The sequence below is a fragment of the Cetorhinus maximus genome, chromosome 4, assembly GCF_964194155.1.
Source record: "Cetorhinus maximus chromosome 4, sCetMax3.hap1.1, whole genome shotgun sequence".
Taxonomy (NCBI): Eukaryota; Metazoa; Chordata; class Chondrichthyes; order Lamniformes; family Cetorhinidae; genus Cetorhinus; species Cetorhinus maximus.
Window position 1 is genome coordinate 91,007,222 of NC_135882.1, and position 26,188 is coordinate 91,033,409.

At 40.9% G+C, this 26,188-nt stretch overlaps 1 protein-coding gene across 1 annotated transcript in view; it reads left to right on the forward strand.

The window, feature by feature from the left end:
* LOC144679333 (kinesin-like protein KIF20A) overlaps window positions 1–25,572 on the forward strand; it is a 51,914-nt gene extending 26,342 nt beyond the window's left edge. Inside the window, exons 10-17 of the mRNA XM_078539698.1 lie at window positions 5,301–5,466; window positions 7,275–7,469; window positions 8,263–8,402; window positions 10,911–11,076; window positions 19,154–19,340; window positions 21,343–21,425; window positions 21,666–21,785; window positions 25,251–25,572. Of these exons, the coding sequence (XP_078395824.1) occupies window positions 5,301–5,466; window positions 7,275–7,469; window positions 8,263–8,402; window positions 10,911–11,076; window positions 19,154–19,340; window positions 21,343–21,425; window positions 21,666–21,785; window positions 25,251–25,544 (1,351 nt within the window). The 3' untranslated portion in view covers window positions 25,545–25,572. The remainder of the gene's footprint in view (window positions 1–5,300; window positions 5,467–7,274; window positions 7,470–8,262; window positions 8,403–10,910; window positions 11,077–19,153; window positions 19,341–21,342; window positions 21,426–21,665; window positions 21,786–25,250) is intronic.
* Window positions 25,573–26,188: the final 616 nt, after the last annotated feature.

Consider the following 26,188-nt stretch of genomic DNA (forward strand, 5'->3'; position numbering starts at 1 on the left):
TTCAGGCGCTTATCAGCCCAGCTCCAACAACTGACTCAGTACCACTTCTCTGGTGATTGTAATTTTCCTGAGTTCCTCCCTCCTTTCCATTTCCTGATTTATAGCTACTTCTGTGATGTTACTTGTATCCTCTATAATGAAGACTGATGCAAAATGCCTGTTCAATTCATCTGCTGCTTCCTTGTTTTCCATTATCATTTCTCCAGACTGACTTTCTATAGGACCAATGCTCATTTTGTGAACTAGTTTCTTTTTAAAAATATTTATAAAAATGCTTACTATCCGTCTTTATATTACTAGCTAGCTTTTTCTTGTACTCTAATTTTTCCCTCCTTATTAATCTTTTAGTCCTCCTTTGCTGTTCCTTTTTATATTCTGTCCAATCTTCTGGCTTTTCTCCTATCTTGCACAATTATATGCTTTTTTTTTAAAGTTTGATACTATCTTTAAGCTTTCTTGTTAACCACAGATGGTGTGTATGTCCCTTGGACTTTTTGTTACTTGTTGGGATGTACCTACTGTATATTCTGAAATATCCCCTTTTAAATGTTTGCCACTGCATCTCTATTGACCTATCCCTTAACCTAACTTGCCAATTTACTTTAGCCAGCTCTGCTTTCATGCCCTCATAATTGCCCTTATTTAAGTTTGAAAACATAGTCTTGGACCTACTCCCCTCCCTCAAACTGAATGTAAAATTCAATGATATTATGGTCACAAAACAAAAACAAAATTACCTGGATAAACTCCGCAGGTCTGGCAGCATCGGCGGAGAAGAAAAGAGTTGACGTTTCGAGTCCTCACGACCCTTCAACAGAACTGAGTATAATTAGGAGAGGGGTGAAATATAAGCTGGTTTAAGGTGGGAGGAGGGGGGGGGGGGGAAAGAGAGAAGTTGAGGGGGTGGGGGGGGTGGTTGTAGGGACAAGCAAGCAGTGATAGGAGCAGATAATCAAAAGATGTCACAGACAAAAGGATCAAAGAGGTGTTAAAGGTGGTGATATCTAAGGAAATGTGCTAATTAAGAATGGATGGCAGGACACTCGAGGTACAGCTCTAGTGGGGAAGACTAGTGGAAAGACTGACAAGGTGTTAGTTGTAGATTTAAAAATAATGGAAATAGGTGGGAAAAGAAAAATCTATATAAATTATTGAAAAAAACAAAAGAGGGGGAAGAAACGGGGTGGGGATGGGGGGAGGGAGTTTAAGATCTAAAGTTGTTGAATTCAATATTCAGCCCGGAAGGCTGTAAAGTGCCTAGTCGGAAGATGAGGTGCTGTTCCTCCAGTTTGCGTTGGGCTTCACTGGAACGATGCAGCAAGCCAAGGACAGACATGTGGGCAAGAGAGCAGGGTGGAGTGTTAAAATGGCAAGTGACAGGGAGGTTTGGGTCTTTCTTGCGGACAGACCGCAGGTGTTCTGCAAAGCGGTCGCCCGGTTTGCGTTTGGCCTCTCCAATGTAGAGGAGACCGCATTGGGAGCAACGAATGCAGTAGACTAAGTTAGGGGAAATGCAAGTGAAATGATGCTTCACTTGAAAGGAGTGTTTGGGCCCTTGGACGGTGAGGAGAGAGGAAGTGAAGGGGCAGGTGTTGCATCTTCTGCGTGGGTATGGGGAGGTGCCATAGGTGGGGGTTGAGGAGTAGGGTGTGATGGAGGAGTGGACCAGGGTGTCCCGGAGGGAACGATCCCTACGGAATGCCGCCGGGGGGGGGTGATGGGAAGATGTGTTTGGTGGTGGCATCGTGCTGGAGTTGACGGAAATGGCGGAAACTGCTACCTAGGGATGCCTTTGCAATGAGATCATTAATTAATCTCATCTCGTTGCACAATACCAGATCTAGTATAGCCGGCTCTCTGCTGTTCTAAGAAACTATCCCAGAACTCCTCATCTAGGTTACCTTTGCCCATCTGACTTTTCCAGTCTATATGTATATTAAAATCTCCCATGATTATCGTTGTGGCTTTCTGACAAGCTACCTTTATTCCCCATTCTGCTATGTGGTTACTATTAAGGGACCTGTACATGGCTCCCATAAGTGACTTCTTGCCTTTACCGTTTCGTGTCTCTAGCCAAACTGTTTCCACATCCTGGTTTCCTGAACTCTGGTCATCCTTCTGTATTGTGCTAATAACATCATTAACTAATAGTCACCCCTCCACCTTTTCCTTGCTTCCTAAAATGTCATTTACCCTTTAATATTCGGGTCCCAATCCATGTCCTCTTGCAGCCATGTTTCTGTAATGGCTATCAAATCATACTTATTTCTATGTGTGCTCTCAGTTCATCTGTTTTGTTTCAAATGCTTCAAGCATTCTGATACAGAGCCTTTAGTTTGATTCCTTTTATATATAACCTCTAGTCTCATCTGTTGATTTACTGCTATATTTGTGTACGCTATCCCTTCCTGTCACCATCTGTTTTCATAGTCAGAGGTCTACACAGAAAAATGCCCTTCGGCCCATTGAGTCTACGCCGGTCAAACAAGTACCTAACTATTCTAATCACATTTTCCAGCACTAGGCCCATAGCCTTGTATGCCATGGCATCGCAAGTGCACATCTAAATACTTCTTAAATGTTATGAGGGTTTCTGCCTCTACCACCCTTTCAGGCAGTGAGTTCCAGATTCCCACCACCCTCTGGGTGAAAAAATTCTTCCTCCTGCCCCTTACCTTAATGCCCCCTGGTTATTGATCCCTCCACCAAGGGGAAAAGTTCCTTCCTGTCTACCCTATCTATGCCCTTCATAATTTTATACACCTCAATTATGTCCCCCCTCAATCTCCTCTGCTCCAGGGGAAAAAACCCAATCTATCCAATCTCTCCTGATAGCTAAAACTCCCCAGCCCAGGCAACATCCTGGTAAATCTCCTCTGCACTCTCTCCAGTGCAATCACATCCTTCCTATAATGCGGATTCCAGAACTGCACACAGTACTCTAGCTGTGGCCTAACGAGCATTTTATACAGTTCCAGCATAACCTCCTTGCTCTTATATTCTATGCCTCAGCTAATAAAGGCAAGGATCCCATATGCCTTCTTAACAACCTTTTATCAACCTGTCCTGCTACCTGAAGGAACCAGTGGACATGCACACCAAGGTCCCTCTGATCCTCGGTACTTCCCAGGGTCCTACCATTCATGGTATATTCCCATGCCTTTTGTCCTGCCCAAATGCATCACCTCACACTTATCCGGATTAAATTCCATTTGCCTCTGACCAGCCCGTCTATACCCTCCTGTAATCTAAGGCTGCTATCCTCACTACTTACCACCCCACCAATTTTCATGTCATTTGCCAACTTAATGATCAACCCTCCTACATTCAAGTCTAAATCATGTGTGTGTGTATATATAGCACAAGCAGCAAGGGACCCAATACTGATCCCTATGGAACCCCACTGGACACAGGCATCCCGTCACAAAAACACCCCTCGACCATCACCCTCTGCTTCCTGCCACTCAGCCAATTCTGGATCCAAATTGCCTCAGATCCCATGGGCTCTTACCTTCATTATCGGTCTCCTATGCGGGACCTTATCAAAAGCCTTGCTGAAGTCCAAGTAGACTACATCAAATGCATTGCCTTAATCTACACACCTGGTCACTTCTTTAAAAAATTTAATCAAATTGGTCAGACATGACCTCCCCTTAACAAAACCATGCTGACTGTCCTTGATTAATCCCTGCCTCTCCAAATGTAGATTAATTCTGTCCCTCAGAATTGCTTCCAATCGTTTCCCCACCACTGAGGTTAGACTGACTGGCCTGTAGTTCCCTGCCTTATCCCTTACATAGAAACATAGAAAATAGGAGCAGGAGTAGGCTATTTGGCCCTTCGAGCCTGCTCCACCATCCATCTTGATCATGGCTGATCATCCAACTCAGTAGCCTGCTCCCACTTTCTCCCCATAACAGTCTGCTCCTGCTTTCTTCCCATGTCCTTTGATCCCTTTTGCCCCAAGAGCTCCTTGAAAACATGTAATGTTTTGGCCTCAACTACTTTGTGGTAGAGAATTTCATAGGCTCACCACTCTCTCTGGGTGAAGAAACTTCTCCTCATCTCAGTCCTAAATGGTCTAACTCGTATCCTCAGACTATGACCCCTGGTTCTGGACACCCCCACCATTGGGAACACCCTGTCAAGTCCTGTTAGAATTTTATTGGATTTCTGAGATTCCCACCGCCCCCTAATTCTTCTGAACTCCAGCGAATATAATCCAAACCAACTCAACCTCTCCTCATGTCAGTCCTGCCATCCTAGGAACCAGTCTGGTAAACCTTCATTGCACTCCCTCTATAGCAAGAACATATCTTCTCAGATATGGAGACCAAAACTGCGCACAATATTCGAGGTGTGGTCTCACCAAGGCCCTGTAGAATTACAGCAAGGCATCCCTGCTCCTGTATTCGAATCCTCTTGCTATAAAGGCCAACATAACATTTGCTGCCTTTACCGCCTGCGGCACCTGCATGCTTACCTTTAGCGACTGGTGTACGAGGACACCCAGGTCTTGTTGCGCATTCCCCCCTCCCGATTTATAGCCATTCAGATAATCTGCCTTCCTCTTTTTGCTACCAACGTGGATAACCTCACATTTATCCACGTTAAAAGGCATCTGCCATGCATTTGCCCACTCAGCTCGTCTAAATCACACTGAAGCATCTCTGCATCCTCCTCACAGTTCACCCTCCCACCCAGCTTTGTCATCTATAAATTTGGAGATATTACATTTAGTTCCTTCATCTAAATCATTAAATATTGTGAAGAACTGGGGCACTGGCACCGACCCCTGCGGTACCCCATTAGTCACTGCCTGCCATTTGGAAAAAGACCCGTTTATTCCTACTGTTTCCTGTCTGCCAACCAGTTTTCTATCCATCTCACTACACTGCCCCCAATCCCATTCACTTTAATTTTATATGCTAATCTCCAATGTGGGACTTTGTCGAAAGCCTTCTGAAAATCCAAAGAAACCATATCCACTGGCTCCCCCTCATCAACTCTGCTAGTTACATTCTCGAAAAATTCCAGTAGATTTGTCAAGCATGATTTCCCTTTCGTAGATCCATGCTTACTCAGTCCAACTCTGCCAAAGTAGGTTGGTGGTGCACAAAGTAGAATGCTGTTTTCTGCTTTTTCCCAGTGAAGTTATCTCAAAGTAATGCTACGTTTTTACTTTTAAAAAATTGTCTTTTTTGTTTTTGGAAAAGGCCTGTTATTTGCAATGGAAGGAATTGTATTCTGAAATCTCCATTTGTGTACTGTTTTTAACGACCTATTCTTTTTGCTGCTAGACTGAAATCAATTGTTGTCCCTTTCCGAGAGTGCAAGTTGACGCGTCTCTTTCAAGCTTTCTTTTGTGGCAAAGGCAAAGCTTGTATGATTATTAATATAAACCAGTGTGCTTCCATGTATGATGAGACTCTCCATGTCCTGAAATTTGCAGCAATTGCTAAGCAGGTAAGGTGTCCTTTATTGATTTTTGTCTTGCCTCTTGAAGGCAATGTCCTGCATTTTAAAAGGATGACATTTTTGTTCTTTTGGAAACTTTCTTGAACACTTAAGGTCAAAAGCTACATACAAATGTACGTAACATTTTTCAATTCAAATGCATACCTGTATAAATTATTGAAATTCTCTATTTGCTCATTTCCGTACTTTTGGTCAAAGACTTTGCAAATGAAACACTGACTATTAAAGGCAAAAAAATTGCACATTCAGCCAAGTTTCAAAACTCGGAAGTTTGTACTATTTAAATCTTTAAACTGTGAAGAGCTGTACAATATTTTGCTTGTTTCCAATTTTGATTGGTTTATAGATTTTTTTCATGAAGGCACTTCTGGTAATGGAAGGGGTCACCAGCAGTGCTATCAAGGGGCACTTGCTTAGCAATAACCTGCTCACTGATGCCCAGTTTGGGTTCTGCCAGGGCCACTCAGCTCCTGACCTCATTAAACCTTGGCTCAACCATGGACACAAGAGCGGAACTCCCGAGGTGAGAGTGACTGCCCTTGACATCAAGGCATCATTTGACCAAATGTGGCATCAAGGAGCAATAGCAAAACTAGAATCCATGGGAGTCGGGGGCGGGGGAGGGGGGAAGTGCTCTGCTGGTTGGACTCATACCTAGCACAAAAGAAGATGGTTGTGGTTGTTGGTCAGTCATCTTAACTCTAGGACGTTACAGCAGGTGTTCCTTAGGGTAGTGTCCTTGGCCCAACCATCTTCAGCTGCTTCATCAATGACTTTCCTTCCATCATAAAGTCAGAAGTGGGGATGTTTGCTGCTGATTGCACCATGTTCACCATTTGTAACAACTCAGATACTGAAACAGTCCATGTCCAAATGCAGCAAGACCTGGACAATATCCAGACTTGGGCTGACAAGTGGCAAGTAACATTCGCACCCCACAAACGCTGGGCAATGACCATCTCCGATGAGAGAGAGTCCAATCATCGCTGCTTGATGTTCAATGACATTACCATCACTGAATCCCCCACTATCAATATCCTGGGGGTTACCATTGACCAGAAACTAAACTGGACTAGCCATTTAAATACTGTGGCTACAAGAGCAGGTCAGGTCAGAACTAGGAATCGTGCAATGAGTAACCCACTTCCTGACTCCTCAAAGCCTGTCCACCATCTACAAGGCATAAATTAGGAGTGTGATGGAATACTCCCCACTTGACTGGATGAGTGCAGCTCCCACAACACTCAAGAAGCTTGACACCGTCTGGGACAAAGCTCACTTGATTGGAACCCCATCCACAAATATTCACTTCCCCCACCACCGACGCACAGTAGCAGCAGTGTGCACCATCTACAAGATGCACTGCAGGAATTCACCAAGGCTCCTTAGACAGCACCTTCCAAACCCACAACCACTACCACCTAGAAGGACAAGGGCAGCAGATAGATGGGAACACCACTGCCTGCAAGTTCCCCTCCAAGTCACTCACCATCCTGACTTAGAAATATATTACCGTTGCTTCACTGTCGCTGGGTCAAAATCCTGGAACGCTCTTCCTAACAGCACTGTGGGTGTACCTACACAACATGGACTGCAACGCTTCAAGAAGGCAATTTGCTACCACCTTCTCAATGGCAGTTGGTGATGGGCAATAAATGCTGGCCCAGCCAGCAAAGCCCACATCCCATGAATGAATTTTTAAAATATATATCACTTTTGCCAAGAGTAAGTTGTGAAGGTTAGTTACTGCATACATCTTCATGTAAGCTGTTTATAGACACTCTCTTGGTTTTCAGATAGTTCAGATCATTCACCCAAAAGTAGACTTGCAACTTATTGATCCAATGAAGGGGAGTGATGCCAGTATGATGGTATGCACTGATCTCTGTGAAGCGCTCTCTGCTGAAAATTTCTTTTCTGAAGATCCATTAATTAAAGGTGAAGAGGAACGGGAAAATGAAGAGATGGATGTTACCACCTTGGGCCATGAAGTAACATTTAAAAAATTTCCTTGGCTCCACTTGAGTTTGCGCATATAAAACTAGCTGTACTAACTGTAGTCAACGTTTAATTGTTCAGCATTTGAAGGATATTGAGGATTATTGACTAATGTTGCCTGCAACATGTTAATGGCGTAACCTTGGGAAAAAAATTGAGCATGAACTTGAATATTTAGTGGAGGAATAAACAGAGCAATTAAGTAAAAGATAACTTGTATTCATAACACCTTTTCACAGCCTCAGGATATCCTAATGAACTTTGCAACCAATTAAGCACTTCTGAAGTGTAATCACTAAAGTAACAGGTAGTTGTTTTAGGCTTGAGCTTGCAATTGACCTATTAAATAAACCAGGCATCAAAATTGAATTTAATGTACCAAGGGAAAGACCCAAGTAAGATGAAAACTAAAACTGAAGAGGGAAGATGTTATTACTTGAGGATTCATTTAGTAATTGGTCATTAAATTTTAAATGTGCACAGGAGGATAAAGAGCATCGATAATTGTACAATTTCTTAAAATTCCAGTTTTATTGCGGGAGTTTTATTAAAAGAAATAGACCCTAGATCAGAGGGAGATGAGGGAAGCAAAGCGATTCTGAAACAAGAATTTTAAATTATGTAAAACCTGATCATGTACTTGGGATATTTTCAAGTGCTTTATATGTATGAATTACTTTGAGATTTATTTAGAAACTATAGTGCATTAGCTTAATGATTCTGTTGTATGTTGATCTCCACCTTGACACCCGTTGATTATAATGGGTTTTTCTATCCTTTGCTCAGGAATTATTGGCCTTGATAGAAAACGTAAAACAAAAACTGATTGCTGAAAGACAGCACAAACTGGTTTTGGAAATTCGGGTTCGTAAAGAGATGGGAGAAGCCATGTTTCAGCAACTACTGCATACAGAAGAGGTGTGGAGGTAATTTTAATGTTTTTAGATTGGTTAGGATAAAATTAACCAAAAATGTTGCTCGACAAATAAGATTCTTTTGAGAAAATACAAGGATTGGCTACTTTGACTTTTTAAGTTGGTAGCTGTTTGACATGGATGCCACAGTTACTGAAGCAGTAGCATTTATGCATTGATGGGACTGCTTCAGTTGATAGGAATGGGAAATTTACTCATTTCTATGTATTGTTATTGATTTTAGAGAAAGTTCTTCCAAGGGACTTGGGTGACTGAACAGACAAACCAAAAACAATCCTTCACAAATTGGTTCAAAGTTTTGTCAAAACTGGGGTCAACCTCTGGCTGTTGCTGCTTATTTCTATGAAATAAATGGCCAAATCTGTTTGGTAGACAATCATTCCTGCCCTTTTTTTAAAAAAAAAGTGAAGTACTTAAAAGAAAAGCCTCAGCATTTTATATCTAATGGCCTTGCATTATGTCATCCTTAAGTTTAATTCAAGGAATGCCAGCTTTTGCTGCATTTTCTTAGAATATTTAGTTGTCCTGCAATAATTTCCTTGCTTGGGTTTTTCTTTCTATTTTATCTAGTTTGGCTTTTTTTCCCCCTCGAAATTTGCTTCCCTCTGCCAATTAGTTTATTTTAAGGAGGAAATGAGCAGAGTATTTATATTGAGCCTAATTGCTTTGTCACTATTTTGTGGATGTTCCTTAAAGCTCTTTACATGCTGCACTTCATTTCCTAGAACTAGATAGAATCATAGAATAGTTACAGCACAGAGAGGGGCCTTTTGACATGTTATGTTCATGCTGGCTCTCTGCAAAGCACCTTGGCTAGTCCCTTTTCCCCATAGCCCTGAAAGTTGTTTTCCTCTTCTGGTTCTATTGAGTGAATCTGCCTCAACCACAGATGTACCTCAGTGCATTCCAAATCCTTGTGTTGCCATTGGCTCTTTGCCATTCTTTAAATTGAAAGGCTCTGGTTCTTGAGCTTTCTGCCAATGGGAACAGTTTATGATGTTGAACACCTCTGTGAAATCTCCTCTTATTCTCCAGTCTATCCATGTAACTGAAATACCTTAAGCTGGTACCCATTTTTGGGAATCCTTCGCTGTATCTTTTACATCTGTTCTAAAGTGTGATGCCCAGAGTTGGACACAGTTGAGGCTGAAACAACTGTGTTTTATAAAGATTCATCATAAAACTTGTATTTTATGGCACTATTTATAAAACTCAGGGTCTCTTCTTTATAACCACTCTCTCAACCTTCAACAGTGTGTGCTCATATATGCCCAGGTCTCTCTCCCTGTGCATCGTTAATTTTGTTGCCTCACCTTGTCAAAGTGTATCAGTTCACACCTTTTTCTGCATTAAATTTCATCTATGACATCATTCATCTACTGCAGAAGTGAGGTGAGAGTAACTGCCCTTGACACCAAGGCAGCATTTGACCGAGTGTGGCATCAAGGAGCCCTAGCAAAACTGGAGTCAATGGGAATCAGGGGGAAAACTCTCCACTGGTTGGATTCATACCTAGCACAAAGGAAGATGGTTCTGGTTGCTGGAGGTCAATCATCTCAGTTCCAGGACATCACTGCAGGAGTTCCTCAGGGTAGTGCCTAGGCCCAACCATCTTCAGCTGCTTCATCAATGACCTTCCATCATAAGGTCAGAAGTGGGGATATTCGCTGATAATTGCACAATGTTCACCATTTGCAGCGACTCAGGTACTAAAGCAGTCAATATCCAAATACTGTGGCAACAAGAGCAGGTCAGAGGCTAAGAATCCTGTGGCAACTCACCACCTGACTCCCCAAAGCATGCCCACCACCTACAAGGCACAAATCAGGAGTGTGATGGAATACTCCCCATTTTCCTGGATGAGTGCAGCTCCAACAACACTCAAGAAGCTTGACACCATCCAGGACAAAGCAGCCCACTTGATTGACACTCCATCCGCAAACAATCACTCCCTCCACCACCGACACAGTAGCAGCAGTGTGTATCATTTACTAGATGCACTGCAGGAACTCATCAAGGCTCTTTCAGACAGCCCCTTCCAAATCCACAACTACCATCTAGAAGGACAAGGGCAGCAGACAGATGGGAACACACCACCTGGAAGTTCCCCATCAAGCTTCTCTCCATCCTGATTTGGAAATACATCGCTGTTCCTTCACTGCCGTTGGATCAAAATCCTGGAACTCCCTTCCTAACAGCACTGTTTGGTGTACCTACACCACAGGGACTGCAGTGGTTTAAGAAGGCAGCTCACCACCATCTTAAGGGCAATTAGGGACAGGTAATAAATGCTGGCCCAGCCAGTGATGCCCATATCCTGTAAAGGAATAAAAAAAAATCTGCTCATAACCACCAGTCTGTCAGTGTCTCCTCATTCTTGCAATCAAGATGTATTGCCTCACATTTTCCTCTTTCCTGTGCTGAATTCTGTCTGCCATCTTGCATGTTTATCAATCTCTCAAATAAGATTTTGCATGTTGTTTTACTCGTCCATTACAGTGAGCGGTTTGAAGAACTAAAGGAGATTTATGAAGAACAATTGGAAAATAAACTCCACATGTACAAAGAATCAATCAGGCGACATGCATATAAATGTGCTTTGGTAGAAGTTCAAGATAAATATCTTGCAAAAGAAGAGTTCATTGCTGAGCAACACAAATTGAAGGTAATATTTAAAGCAAGATTACCGCATTTTGAGGAGCAATGAGAGAGGGAGGATAGTTAACTTTATTGTTTGTAATCTAATAGTTTACTTGTATAATCAGTGCAAGGTATAAAAGCAAAATGCTGCAGATACCGAAAGTGTTGGAAATACACAGGTCTGTGGCGAGAGGAAACCATTAATGTTTCAGGTCAATGACTTTTCATCAGATCTGAAGTTAGAGATATAATCAGTTTAAGGCAATTGTAAAGGCAGGAAAGGGGGTGGAAAGAACAAAATTCTGGTAGGGTGGAAGACAGCTATTAAATGACAAAATGAAGGTGCAAGACAAGATGTGGAGGAGGAGTGTAATCACAGAATTTTAACGTCACAGAAGGAGGCTATTTGGCCCGTCGTGTCTGCACCAGCTCTCAAAATGAGCATTATGACCCATTGCCCTGCCTTTTCCCTGTACCCCTGCACATTGTTTATATTCAAATAATCATCTAATGCCTCTTGAATGCCTCAGTTGAACCTGCCTCCACCACACTTCCAGGCAGTGCATTCCAGATCCGAACCACTTGCTGTGAGTTTTTTCTCATGTCACATTTGCTTCTTTTGCAAATCACTTTAAACCTCTGCCCTCTTGATCCTTTTTATGAGAGGAAACAGCTTCTTATCTACTTTGACCAGCCCCTCATGATTTTGAACATCTCTATCAAATTTCCTCTTAGCTGCCTTCTCTCCAAGGAGAACAGTTCCAACCCCTCCAATCTATCTTCATAGCTGAAGTTTCTCATCCCTGGAACCATTCTTGTAAACTTCTTCTGCACTCTCTCCAATGTGTTCACACCCTTCCTATAATATGGTGCCCAGAACTGTACACACTACTTCAGCTGAGGTCTAATGAGTGTCTTATATAAACTCAGCATAACCTCCTTGCTCTTGTACTCCATGCCCTTATTAATATAGCCCAGGATACTAATGCTTTATTAACTGCTCTCTCCACCTGTCTGCCATCTTCAATGATCTATGCACACCTACACCTGGGTCTTTCTGCTCCGGCAACCCCTTCAAAATTTCACCCCTTATTTTATATTGCCTGTCCATTTTCTTCCTACCAAAATGCATCACCTCACACTGCTCTGCATTGAACTTAAGATAAAAGCAAAAAACTGCGGATGCTGGAAATCCAAAACAACAACAAAAATACCTGGAAAAACTCAGCAGGTCTGGCAGCATCTGCGGAGAGGAACACAGTTGACGTTTCAAGTCCGAATGACCCTTCAACAGAACTAAGGAAAATTAGAAAAGAGGTGAAATATTTCACCCCTTTTCTATTTCTCCTTAGTTCTGTTGAAGAGTCATGCGGACTTGAAACGTTAACTGTGCTCCTCTCCACAGATGCTGCCAGACCTGCTGAGTTTTTCCAGGTATTTTTGTTTTTGTTCTGCATTGAATTTTGTCTGCCAACTTCAACTTGTCTATGTCCTTTTGAAGTTTTACACTGTCCACCTCACAGTTTACAACACTCCCAAGCTTCGTATCATCCACAAACTTTGAAATTGCCTCCTGCACACCAAGATCTAGATCATTAATATATATCAGGAAAAGTAAGGGTCCCAATACTGACCCCTGGGGAACTCCACTACAAACCTTCCTCCAGCCTGAAAAATACCCATTAACTATTACTGTCTGCTTCCTATTTTTCAGCCAATTTTGTATCCATATTGCTGCTGTCCCTTTTATTGCATGGGCAATAACTTTAAGTCTGTGTGGCACTGTATCAAATGCCTTTTAAAAGTCCACCGCATCAACAGCATTACCCTCATCGATCTTTTCTGTTAGCTCTTCAAAAAAAACTCCAAGTTAGTTAAACACGATTTTCCCTTTAGAAAACCATGTTGGCTATTCCTTATCAACCCATATTTTTCCATAATTTTATCCCAAATAATTGCTTCTAGAAACTTGCCCATCACTGAAGTTAAACTAACTGGTCTGTAATTGTTGGGCTTATACTTACAACCTTTTTCGAACAAGGGCGTAATGTTTGCAATTCTCCAGTCTTCTGGCACCTCCCCTGAGTCTAGCTAAGACTAAAAGAGATTATGGCCAGTGCCCTGCAATTTCTACACTCTTCCTTCGATATCCTTGGGTTCATCTCGTTCGGTCCAGGTGCCTTGTCAACTTTAAGTACCGGACAGTCTATTCAACACTTCCCCCTTTATTAATTTTGAGCCCTTCTAGTGACAGTGACAGTTTCCTCATCTGTCACCATGGCCTGGGTAGCAGCTACCTCCTTGGTAAAGACAGATGCAAAGTATTCATTTAATACCTCAGCCATGGCCCCTTCATCCATGTGTAAAATTCCTTTTAGGTCCCTAATCAGCCCTACTCCTTTTATCACCCTTTTTACTAATTATATACCTATAGAAGACTTTGAGATTCCCCTTTATGTTGGCTGCCAGTCTTTTCTCATAATCCCTTTCACTTTTCTCTATGCTTTTTTCACCTCCCCTCTGACCCTTCTGTATTCCTCTTGGTTCTCAATTGTATTTTCTACCTGACACCTGTCATAAGTGCACTTTTTCTTCTTTATCTTAATTTCTATCTCCTTTTTCATTCAAGGAACTCTGGATTTTTTTGCCCTACCTTTCCCTTTGATGAAATATACCTTGACTGTGCCTGAACCCATTTATTTATTTTTTGAAGGTAGCCCATTGTTCAGCTAGTTTTTCCTGCCAATCTTTTGTTCCAGTCTATCTGGCCCAGCTCCGTTCTTGCCCCATCAAAGTCCACTATCGTCCAGTTAATTATTCTTGCTCTGGATTTCCTATCATCCTTTTCTATCATCATCCTAATATGTAAATTACAATGATCACTGTCTCCTAAATGTTCCCCCCACTGACACTTGATCTTCTCGGCCCACCTCATTTCTAACAACCAGGTCCAACAGTGCATCTTTTCTTGTTGGATTGGACACACAGTGCAGAAAATTCTCCTGAGCGCAATCTAGGAACTTTTGCCCCCCCTCCACCTTTGCACTACCACTGTCCCAGTCTACATCCAGGTAATTAAAGTCCCCCATTATAACTACTTTACAATGCCTGCATCTCTCTGTAATTTCCCTGCAGATTTGTTCTTCTACGTCCTTCTCACTAGTTGGTGGCTTATAGACTACACTGAGCAATGTAATTGCACCCTTTTTGTTCCTTGGCTCTAGTCAAATTGATTCTGTCCTTGAACCCTCTGGGACATCCTTTTTCTCCAGCACTGCAATGCTCTCCTTAACTAATACCACCATCCCTCCCTCCTTTCCTCCTTTTCCTATCTTCTCTGAACAGCTTGTACCCAGGGACATTTAACACCCAGTTCTGCCCTTTTCTTGAGCCAGGCGTCTGTTATCGCCACAACATCGTATTTCCACATGGCAATCTGCGCCGGTAACCCAATCTTACTTGCTATTCTCCGTTCACTTACATACATGCATAGTAATCCTGATTTAGGTTTTGTTACTTTCTCCATTACCCCGACTTTACCTATTAACTTGCTATTCTCTATACTAGTGCTATCTGTCCCCATCAGTATTTTGTACACCCTGGTATTCCCCTCTAATATTTTCCTCTTGGTTCCCAAATCCCTGCCGAGTTAGTTTAAAGCCACCTCAACAGCATTAGCAAAACGCCCCACAAGGAACCTAGTCCCAGCTCTGCTCAGGTGCAATCCGTCCAGCTTGTACAGGTGCAGTTTCCCCCAGAGCTTGTCCCAGGAATCTAAAGCCTCCCTCCTGCACCATCTTTCCAGCCATGCATTTATATGCCTTATTTCTATACTCACTGGCACGTGGCACTGGGAGCAATCCAGAGATTACTACATTAGAGGTTCTGCTTGCTGATTTTCAATTTTCTACGTAACTCCCTAAGTTCTGATTGCAGTCATTGGTACCAATGTGGACCACGACCTCTGGCTGTTTACCTGCCCCTTGCACCCCCCCCCGGATGAATGTCCTGTAGCCACTCTGACATCCTTGACCCTGGCACCAAGGAGGCAACATACCACCCTGGAGTCACATCTACAGCCACAGAAATGCCTCTGTTCCCCTAACCAATGAATCCCTAGCACAATTGCTCTTCCTTTCTTCTTCCTCCCCTGCTCCACAGCCGAGCTGCTCATAGTGCCACAAACTTGGCTCTGATTGCACTCCTATAAAGAACCAACACTCTCACCAGCTTTCAAAATGGAAAACTGATTTATGAGCAGGACCCCAGGGCACTCCTGCACTACCAGCCTACTTCTCTTGGACTGCCTGGTGGTTACCCATTCCCTCTGCCTCCAGGCCCTTAAACTGCGGTGTGACCACCTCTCTGAACGTGCTATCCACGTAGCCCTCAGCCTCACGGAGGCGCCACTGTGACTCCAGCTGCTGTTTGAGCTTTGAAACCTAGAGCTCAAGTTTCTGCAGTTGGCAGCACTTCCTGCACACGTGGTCACCTAGGACACCGGTAGCATCCATGACTTAGCACATATTACAGGACACGCATCCCACTTGACTGAGCTGCCCTGCTATGTCTTAACTCTACTTCCCTTACGTTAACTGTATTCTAGATGCAGAATAATTACCAACAGGTGCCATCCAAAAATAGATGGAGGTTAAAATCTGAAATTGATTACTCAGTCTGAAAGGCTATAGAGTGCCTAATCAAAAGATTAGGTGCTGTACCTTGAGCTTGCTTTGAACATGGCTGAGGATAGAGGGGTCTGAATGGGAGTCCCTCGTAGAATTAAAATACTAGCAACTAGAAACTGTCATGCTTGCAAGCTGAGTGTGGAGGTGTTCTGCAAAGCGGTCATCCAATCTGCATTTGCTCTCCCCAGTGTAAAGGAGACTGCATAGTGAGTAGTGAATGCCGTATACTAAACTGAAAGAAGTACAAATAAGTTACTGTTTCACCTGGAAGGAGAATTTGGGTCTTTGGACAATGAGAATGGAGGCAGTTAAAAAGTCAGGTACAGCATCCCCTCCTGCCCTTACATGGGAAGGTGCATTAGGAGGGGGTGTTGGGATGATAAAGGAGTGGACCAGAATGAGTTGGGAACAGTCTCCTTGGAATGCTGAAAGGATGGGGGGTGGGGTTGTTGTGGGGAGATGTTAGAGGTGGCAGAAATAGTGGAGAATTGTGTAATGATGTGTTCAATGTGGAGGTCAAAGGTGAGGACAAGGAGTGGTGAGAGCAGAAGTGTGTGACATGGAACCAACATGGTCAAGGGCTGTGTTCACTATGGGGGTGGGGAATTCTTGGTTGAGGGAAAGGGCATTTTGGAAACATTGGGTATGGAAGTTTTGCATTGTTGAAACAGAAATTGGCAGAGTGGAGTAGTCCTATATAAGAAGTGAAGTGGCTTGTTCCAATGACTTTAGATCAGCCCGGTTTACTGTGGTCAATTTATTACTCATCCCTTAAGATTTACTTGCTTTTCAACTCTTATATTGAATATCAAACTTGAAAGGAAGAAACAAATGTATTGTGATCAATATTTACAAGATGCTTCCTTACTATCAGAGCTATCATTAAACTGAGTGTGGCCATGTTCTCTCATCAGTTCTTAAAGCTTTCTGAAAAATTCTTGAATTCTGTGCAATACCAACTCCATTATTTTAGGAGATGCCAATGTTTACAAGGCACAAGTCAGGAGTCTGATGGAATACTTTTCCACTTGTCTGGATGAATGCAGCTCCAACAACACTCAAGAAGCTCAACACCATTTAGGAAAAAGCAACCCGCTTCATTGGCACCACATCCACAAACATTCATTCTCTCCATCACTGATAAACAGTGTGTACCATCTACAAGATGCTCTGCAGAAACTCAAGGCTCCTTAGGCAGCACCTTCCAAACCCAAGACCATTACCATCTAGAAGGTCAAGGGCAGCAGATAAGATGGGGACACCACCACCTGGAAGTTCCCCTCCAAGCCACTCACTATCCTGACTTGGAAATAATCACTGTTCCTTCACTGTCGCTGGGTGAAAATCCTGGAACTCCTCCATTCCAAACAGCACTGGGTGTACCTACACCACGGACTGCAGCGGTTCAAGAGGGCAGCTCACCACCTTCTCAGCAATTAAGGATGGGCAATAAACGCTGGCCTAGCCAGGGAAGCCCACATCCTGTAAAATGAATGAAAAATAATTCAGCTGTAATTTCAGATTCCACCATGGTAGTTTTAAGGATTTGAATTCAGTTTATAATAACTGGTAATATCAGCAAAGTGACCATGTGACTACTGGATTGTTATAGAAGCCAACTGGTTCATTAATGGCCTGCAGAGAAGGAAATCTGCCATTCTTTCTTGGTCTTGCTATATGTGGCTCCAACCTTACAAAAACATAGGTGACTCTTAACTGCCCTTGGAGCAAGGCACACAGTTGCATCAATTACGAGTGAGCATTGATGGTTCAAAATGAAGATCCACAATCGACTTGGGGCAATCATGGATGGGTAATAAATGTTGGCCATGCCAACAATGTCTACATTCTGAAAACGAATTTAATTAAAAAGTGCAGTGGCAGAGCAGGTTGCGCAGTTTCATCACACTCTTGTGGCCACTGTTAATATTCTACAAACTTCAAAAAAAGTCTAATACTGTTCTATCTCTAACATTTAAATGATGGAGGAACAGCACCTCATCTTCCGACTAGGCACTTTACAGCCTTCCGGACTGAATATTGAGTTCAACAATTTTAGATCGTGAACTCTCTCCTCCATCCCCACCCCCTTTCTGATTTCTCCCCCCCACCCGCCCCCCCCCCCCCCCTTTTTTTTTCCAATAATTTATATAGATTTTTCTTTTCCCACCTATTTCCATTATTTTTAAATGTATTTCCATCCATTGTTTTATCTTTACCTTTTAGCCTTTTTCGATTCCTTCACTCCACCCCACCCCCACTAGGGCTATCTGTACCTTGCTTGTCCTGCTTTCTACCCTTAATTAGCACGTTCCTCAGATAATATCACCACCTTCAACACCTCTTTGTCCTTTTGTCTGTGACATCTTTTGGTTATCTCCACCTATCACTGGCCCTTTATCCAGCTCTACCCCCCACCCTCCTTAAACCAGTTTATATTTCACTTCTTTTCTATTTTTACTTAGTTCTGTTGAAGGGTCATTCAGACTCGAAACGTTAACTGTGTTCCTCTCCGCAGATGCTGCCAGACCTGCTGAGTTTTTCCAGGTATTTTTGTTTTTTTGGATTTCCAGCACCCACAGTTTTTTGTTTTTACTTAAATGATAGTGTTTTGTGTAAAGGTGGTAATCTCCTGTGCTATTGTGTACAGTAAGTTGGTACGGTCACGTTTGTACCCATCTCATCTTTTTATTGCTACCTCTGTGACAATTTTGTGCATACTCTCCCTCTTATCTTTTTCGTAGCTCCTATATAAATTTAACCTCCAAATTGCTACTTGTGCTCTTTTTCTTTGAATATTTTTTAAAAAGCATTAACTAAGTAGAAAGGGCAAGAAATTAAAGAAATATTCCCAGCAGTATAGCTGGCTGGTACTAATGGTGGGAGGGAGGAAATTAGAGAGAATGCAAATGCTCAAACTGTAAAATATGAATATAGCTCAAGTCATGCCATGAGCAAAAATATGTGCAAGCCCAGGCTTATGGGTATGGATGAGGTCTTCAAATAAGAACTTTTTTGAAATAAAAACATTTAAAAAGTAGAAATTTAATTATAAATAATGAAATTACATTATGAATAGGTAAAATTTTAAGTTTTAAAAAGGAAAGCAGTTTTGTGGGAACCTATTGGTGGATCAGGAAGTGATGCACTAAAAATAGTAGCTATTTTATATCATTTTTTAGCATTGAGCAGGGCTATCAACACACCACCAACTAGCATAGCACATGAGTTTTTAATTTAAAGTGCTCCCTGCATACTAAGTCTGGGGTATAATAGTTTTCTGGACCTCTTAATGTGAAAATTCTGTTGAACTATGAAATGCTAGCATGTACACTTTTGAAAGTTGTATGTAGAAGCCTATAAAGATCAGCATTAGAAGCTCAATTAAATGGTTATTATCTACCCCTCTCCAAGGTGAGGGATTCAAAAGTGGAGGAGCTGGCAACCACATTCAGTAATTACCAAAGACAAGCTGCTATTGCTGAAAATTCTGAATCTTTAACTCGATTGCTGGAGGAGTTGACATGGTACAAAGAAGAAGTTTCAAAAACACAATCTCAGCTGGAGAGTCTTCAGCTCGAAGCTGCTATAAATGACAGTGGTAAAGGATGCACATTTGATCTGAAACACCGCCTTTTTTTTCTGTGTCAAGTAGAACAATATTTAGTGTTGTACGAAACCTAATTGCATGATTTTTATTAATAGCTAAATTTATCATATTTTGATTCACATTATTTTTACCTCCTAAGTTCTTTTGATTTATCAGTACAGTTTCATGGTGTTAGGGACATATTTTCTCTCTTGCGGTTATTGTCCTGGCACACATTTTTTAGTATTTACGTGGAAGGGTGCAGAAATAATCCAGGAAATGGCACCAATTACCCTCAACAGTTGTAGGTGAACTACTTAAAGGCTTTCATTGATGTGGCATCTTGCCTAATCTTGAAAGGCTTCATGTACTGCAAATTACTTCTCAACAGCAATCACTTTGTACACAATGCTGCAGCCTTCACTAAGGGATAATTGTGAGCACTTAGGCTTGAGGTAGATGGCTAACACAGATTTGTTAAAGGTTCTAGTTGACTAGATTGTTGAATATATGGATAAAAGGAATGCAGTAGTTGTGATATATTTGCACTTTCAAAAATACTTGATGGTATTTGCTGGAACGATTTGAGGCAGATGATGGTTAAGATGCAGCATAGATATGTGATTAACGAACACAAATATAATAAATAGATGTTTCTTAGATTGACCATGAACCACTTCTCCATATTGACAGAGCTAGGGAATTGTATCAAAATTCACTAACCGTACCAAATTAGGGACATGAGAAGCCGAGTGCATGAGGTGGTTGAAGGACCTAAGTTGGAGTGGACAAAAATTTGACACATTTATGTAAAGATGAGGTATCTTTATGGAAAGAAGCAGAGCATGGAAATGTATCCTGAACAGTAAAATGGAGCTATCCGGAGGTATAAATCCAAATGATAAACAGGATTGTTGCTGGTAAAAGTCATAAAAAGGACAAATGGATTCAGAATTTTTATTTATGGAGTGTTGTTTCAAAAACCAAGATGGTGGTGAAGACCCTGCACAAGATATTGATTTACTCTGCAGGTTTTGTATGCTATTATGGAATGGATATTTGAAACATTGGTAAAGGGTTTACTAGCTTGATGCCAAGAATGAAAGATGTAGTTATGGTATTTACTAAGACTGTATTCAATGTAAAAGAGGGAATCTTGTAGAAATGTTCAACATTTTGTTTGATTAACGTTGACCAAGCAGTGAAAATAAGGAGAAACAATTTCTTTTGGATTAGTGCTGGAATCATAATTCCTTTACACCTTTGAACTTTTTTATTTCAGGCGATAGAATGTAGAACACTTCTACAGCTAGCTATAGTTAAGAATTTAACAGCAGAAGAGAGAGAAATTGTAAGGTTACGGAGATAATTTTGAGGTAACCAGATGACCATCACCAGTATAGGCATTGTGGGATCAAATAGCCTCCCTCTGTACCAACATTTGAAATGAAGTTTTTATTTCTTTCAAATCTTTGATTTCAAAAGCTGTAAACTGCTAGTACATGAGCTAGTTGCGTGCTTCCCTTTATTTTCTTGAAAATTAAAATTTAAGTTCCTAACTATACTGGTACACTAATGCAACCATCATCTGGTCAGTCTTGAGAACTTTTCATATCTCTTTCCCATCTTTTTTCTGGTAAGGAACTGGAAGCATATGAGGTTATGATCTGTACAATAGATTTGCATAATTTCTAACTCTGGATTCTGTTGCTAGAGCCCACAATTTGGAGATTTTTCAGTGAAACCCTCTGATTAAATGAGTATTTAAGATTTAATTTATCAGCACTTTATCTTCAAACCTATCTATTGGGAAGATTCAAATTATTTAAATGTTTTTATGTTCCAAACGTGTGTTGGGTATTAGAATTTGGAAGTATCTAATGGTGTGTTTTTTTTTCCACTTTGTTTTCATTTAGACTTTTTAAATTTTCCTAATGTACATCTAGAATTAGATACTTTAGTTGAGAATGATTTGATTATGTGAAAAAAGAACTAAAAGCATATTTTTCCACAGAGTTAAACCGATATAAAGAATTATATAGGAACAAAGTTGTATCTGAAGAACAGAATGCAAAACTGCTGAAGGAAAAGGATCAGGTATTATGTACTACAATGAATGTTTTCAATTCAATTTGCTAAAATCTTATGACTTGGTACCAAGGGCAAAGATTCATAACAGTAACTTTCTGGGGGGAAAAAAATCTCTCTGAATCATCTAACTAGACCCTAATATTTTATCTGATTGCAAGGTCCCTTTGATTAAATCTTTAACCAAATATATGCATAGATAAAATATACATAACTCTGAATTTGAAACTGCCACTCATTAACTGTTAGGTGAGCAAGTCCTTGATGAGGGAGATGAAGGAGATGCAAATAGCTTTGCAGAAGGCAGAGAAAAATTCTCAAGAGAGTAATGAAGAGGTGAAGAAACTTAATTGGACTATAACAGAGCAGGTATACTTTTTAATATTAGTACTTTTATTCCTTGTTTCTTAAATGCATTGAATCTTTGCATAACTACATTTAATTGTATTACTAAAATTAAATGAATCTAATTTTTTATCTTTTCATAATTTAGATGTGGATCACACTTAAATGTGTGATTATTATTTGAAGAAAATGCTTTGGGTTTTTTGTTCCCCAAGGGTCAGTATTAGGACCATTGCTCTTTTCTATATATGATGAGCTGAGCTTGAGTATGCAGGGCATAAATTCAAAGTTTTGGTTTCATGGCATCAGTAATGTAATAAATAATGAGGATAGTGATAGTAAAAAGCAAAACACATTGGCAGATTAAATTTAATGTAAAGAGAGGCACAATTTCAAAATTGGTGCAGAAACAAAGACCCTAAGGGTGTATATGCCCAAATCTTTGAAGATGGTACGACAAATAAGATGGCAACTATGAATGCATATGGGACCCTTGGCTTTATTTATGGATACAGAGTGCAAAAGTAAGGAAGTTATAAATCTTTCATAAAACACTGGGCCTCATCTGGAGTATTGTGTTCAAATATGAGCACCACACTTGAAGAATGTAAATAACTTGGAGGGTGTAGAAGACACTTACTAGATTGCACCAAAAATAAATGACTGCAGTTATATGGAGAAACTAGAGAAACTGGGGTTGCTCTATAAGCAGAGGAAGTTAAGAGGAGATTTGATGGAGTATTCAAAGTCATAACTAGTTTTGATAGAGCAAATGAGAAACACCTTGCAGTGGAAGGAGGATCATTAATCAGAGGACACAGGTTCAAAATGAGTACAATATGCGGAATATCATTTTTTGACTCCAGGAGATTGCGAACTGGAACACACTGCCTAAAGGGGTTAATGAAGCTGATTCACAAATAACTTTTAAAAAGGAAATTGGATAAATACGAGAGGGGAAAAAAAAATTGCAGGACCATAGGGAAAGAATAGTAGAAAGGGGCTAGCTGGATAGCCTTTCCAAGGAGCTGAGGCATGGTGGGCCTCATAGTACTGGATCGCTCTACCAAGGAGCTGAGGTGCAATAGGCCTCATTGGCTGCCCTCGATTTTTGAAGATGACAGCTAATCATTTGCAATTTTCTGCCATGGCCAGTCTTGTGACTGGGTCTATTCTCTACCCACAGATCTTTGGGAAGATGGGGCTGGAGATCCCAAGAGTTAGTGAGATCTGGAGCGCAAGATTCCTTTTCTTTCCTTCTCTGCTGCTGCTCTGCTCCATTAGTAAGGCTTTGACTCGAGCATGATGCAGCTTAATGGACAAATTGTCACTATTCTGAACAATTGGTAGCAAGCCCCTCCCAGTCATTAATGTCAATGCTGTTGTACTTCAGTGTTGTTGAGGTGTTTTCTTTGTCTCCCTTGGAACATTGGCCCTCAGTTGAACAAACAGAACCTGGTGGGGGAGGCAGTTATCTGCCATCCAGACAGTCCATTGATTTTGCAGGAGTTTTACCTGAATGCTTGTGGAGCTGGCTTCAAGGACACTAGCATTTGTTCAACAGTCCTCCCATTGAATTCAGAGAATAAAGTGAAGGTATTGCTGATGGAATTTCTCAAGCACACTCTTGTGTTACTGATGCACAGTCCAGGTCTTCTCTGCAGTACAGAAGTGTGGTGATGACCACTGCTCTTTGCAAATCAACAAAGTCTTTGTGTAAAAGTCTTTGGTTATCGAACTCTGCTGCTGTAGAAGGCTGAGCTCAGGCAGTTGTTCTGGTGCTGGACCTCCTTCTCAAAAGGTGACCTTTTGAGAGAGATGGCTGCCAAGGCTGGAAAAGTGTTTGCAATATATTCCAGAGTCTCCCCTTCATATATAGAAGATGGAATATAAAGGAGGTGGAATATTTTGGCTGACCCAGGTGTGGGTTGGTATGAGTTTTTGTTTGGCAACATTCAAGAACAGGTGGTGTTTCTTCTATGCAGAATTGAAGAGATCAGGAGTGAGTTGCAAATCTGGTGCAGAGTGGGCAATGACATGGCAGTTATTTGCAAACTTGGGTCATGTATATCTATGATGGTCAGTTTAATTTTGGCACAGAGTGATTTGAGGTTAGAGCTTTCCATTTAAACACCAGAGGACAGTTGATCTTTGGGGTAAATAGCCACTGTTCAGGTATGGGGACTATCTCACAGCCTTGCTTGATTCTGGTCTGGATTCTGAAAGTCTCTGTTTCAGATCTCCCACTCACGACCATTGAATCCTATCATCATGAAACAGTTGTAGGGTTGTGATGAAGTTTCTTGGACATCCAAATCTTTGGAGCACAATCCACTGATTTTTTTTTTAATCCATTCATGGGATGTGGGCATCAGTGGCTAGGCCAGCATTTATTGCCCATCCCTAATTGCCCTTGTTCAGAGGGCATTTAAGAGTCAACCACATTGCTGTGGGTTTGGAGGCACATGTAGGCCAGACCAGGTAAAGACAGCAGATTTCCTTCCCTAAGGGACATTAGTGAACCAGATGGATTTACTGAGTAAAATATTTTGGCCAAGTTAATGAATGCAATGAAGGGTTTCTGGTGTTCTCGACATTTTTCCTGTATTTGTCTGGCAACAAAGACCATGTCGGAGGTTCCTCTGGAAGGTCTAAAGCCACATTCTGCCTCTGGGAGGATTTCTTCAGCCATAGGAAGTAGGCAGTTTGGGAGAATGCATATCTGGATTTTCCCTGCTATGGACAAGAGAAAATTCCTCCAGTAGTACCTCTTTTTTCTCTGGATGGTACTGTTTTGAGTAATTAAACATAATATAGATGCAGATGCAATCAGGGTATTTGACTTGATCAAGGATATAAGCATAAAATCATTTGAACTCCAACTGTTTTGCATGAAAATTATCCAATTCTAATGGATTCAAGACTGAAGTACTGTATTTAAGAATTAATCTACTGATGCCATTGGAAAAAGTCATTTTTCCAGAATGTAGATGATAGTATGATATAAATTGTTTATAGATATCCTGTAGCTCTAGTGAATCAACTTCTTAGCATGTGCATTTGGAGAAATTTCAACTGTGTCCATTTGGGTGGTGCAGTTAGTGGATATGTTGTCTCATCTCTGAACACCCATTAGACTGGAGTTCATGCTTAATGGCTTGTTTTCCGAGATTTCTATTCCTTTCGATAAGAATGGTCCATTTTGAGGAAATGCTGTAGTTACAATTTGAGCAAATCTCTCTTGCATGCTTTTTTAAAGTTGCTGCCTGTAGGTAAAATACTGGTATATAGATTACTTCTGGTATTTCAAACTGTCAAATTATCAAACACTAGCCTAAGCAGTTATTTTAAGCAATAATTCTATGCAATAGATCTGAATAAATTTGAGTACTGTCTGAATTCTGCATCATTCTAGAACTGTTAAGGTACTAAATTATTTTGCATAATACTTCATAAGAAATTCTTTTTTTTATTCTGTCCACACACAAGGAGAAGATGTTTGAGGATATTGAAGAAGAGCATGCTGAGCAAATCCAGCAACTACAAAATGTGGTGTCCAAACTCCAGGAAGAACTTGCTCTCTCTACAAAGCTATCTCAGGCTGAAAAACCACCACAAACAAATAAAAGGCTGTTTGCAAATTTAACTGGATCCAAACTGGCAGTTGGCTCACCTTCAAAAAACAGTTTGTTTAAATCCAGGGAGCTGATTCCCCGGCTGAAAGTTAAAAAGAACATAGTTTCTGGTAAACTGCCATCGATACCAAGTAAAACTAATGAATAATTCATTGTCAACTTGTTTAGTCTAATTATGTTTTTATACTTGTTTTTAAATGTAAACAAATAAAATTTGAACTTTTTAATAAATAACAGGCACAAGATTTTAGTACTTTTATTTAGTCCTAATATTGCAGCATTTCTCAGCACTACTGTAGTGAGGGCTGAAAGCTTATGAGGTCAGTTAAGGACAACCAAAGTATTTAAAAATAAGAAAATAGAAAAGTGGGCTATAGAGAGCAAGATGGATTCAAGGAAATGTTTACTGGTAGATGAATGCTGAAAGATCAAATAAACCTTTTCGACTAATCATCAGATGTTGGTATTGGGCCACAATCTCGAGCAATGACTTGTTAAAGTATAGCTCTTGTAAACTTTTTTTTTTTGAAGGAGCCTGAAATCAGGGCAGCTAATATTAAATAAATCTTTGTACATGTACACACAACTCAATGTCACATCTAAGCGTTGATTCGTGCCAAAAACGCTAACTTAGTTTTAACTTGTTATAGGAGACAGCTTGGGCTATATTTTATACTTGGTTGGCTGCCCTTTTTTTGCTGCTAATAAAAACAATGCTAGAAATATTCAGATCTGGCAGCATCAGTGGTGAGAGTGAATTAACATTTCAGCTTGATAAGCTTGCATCTATTT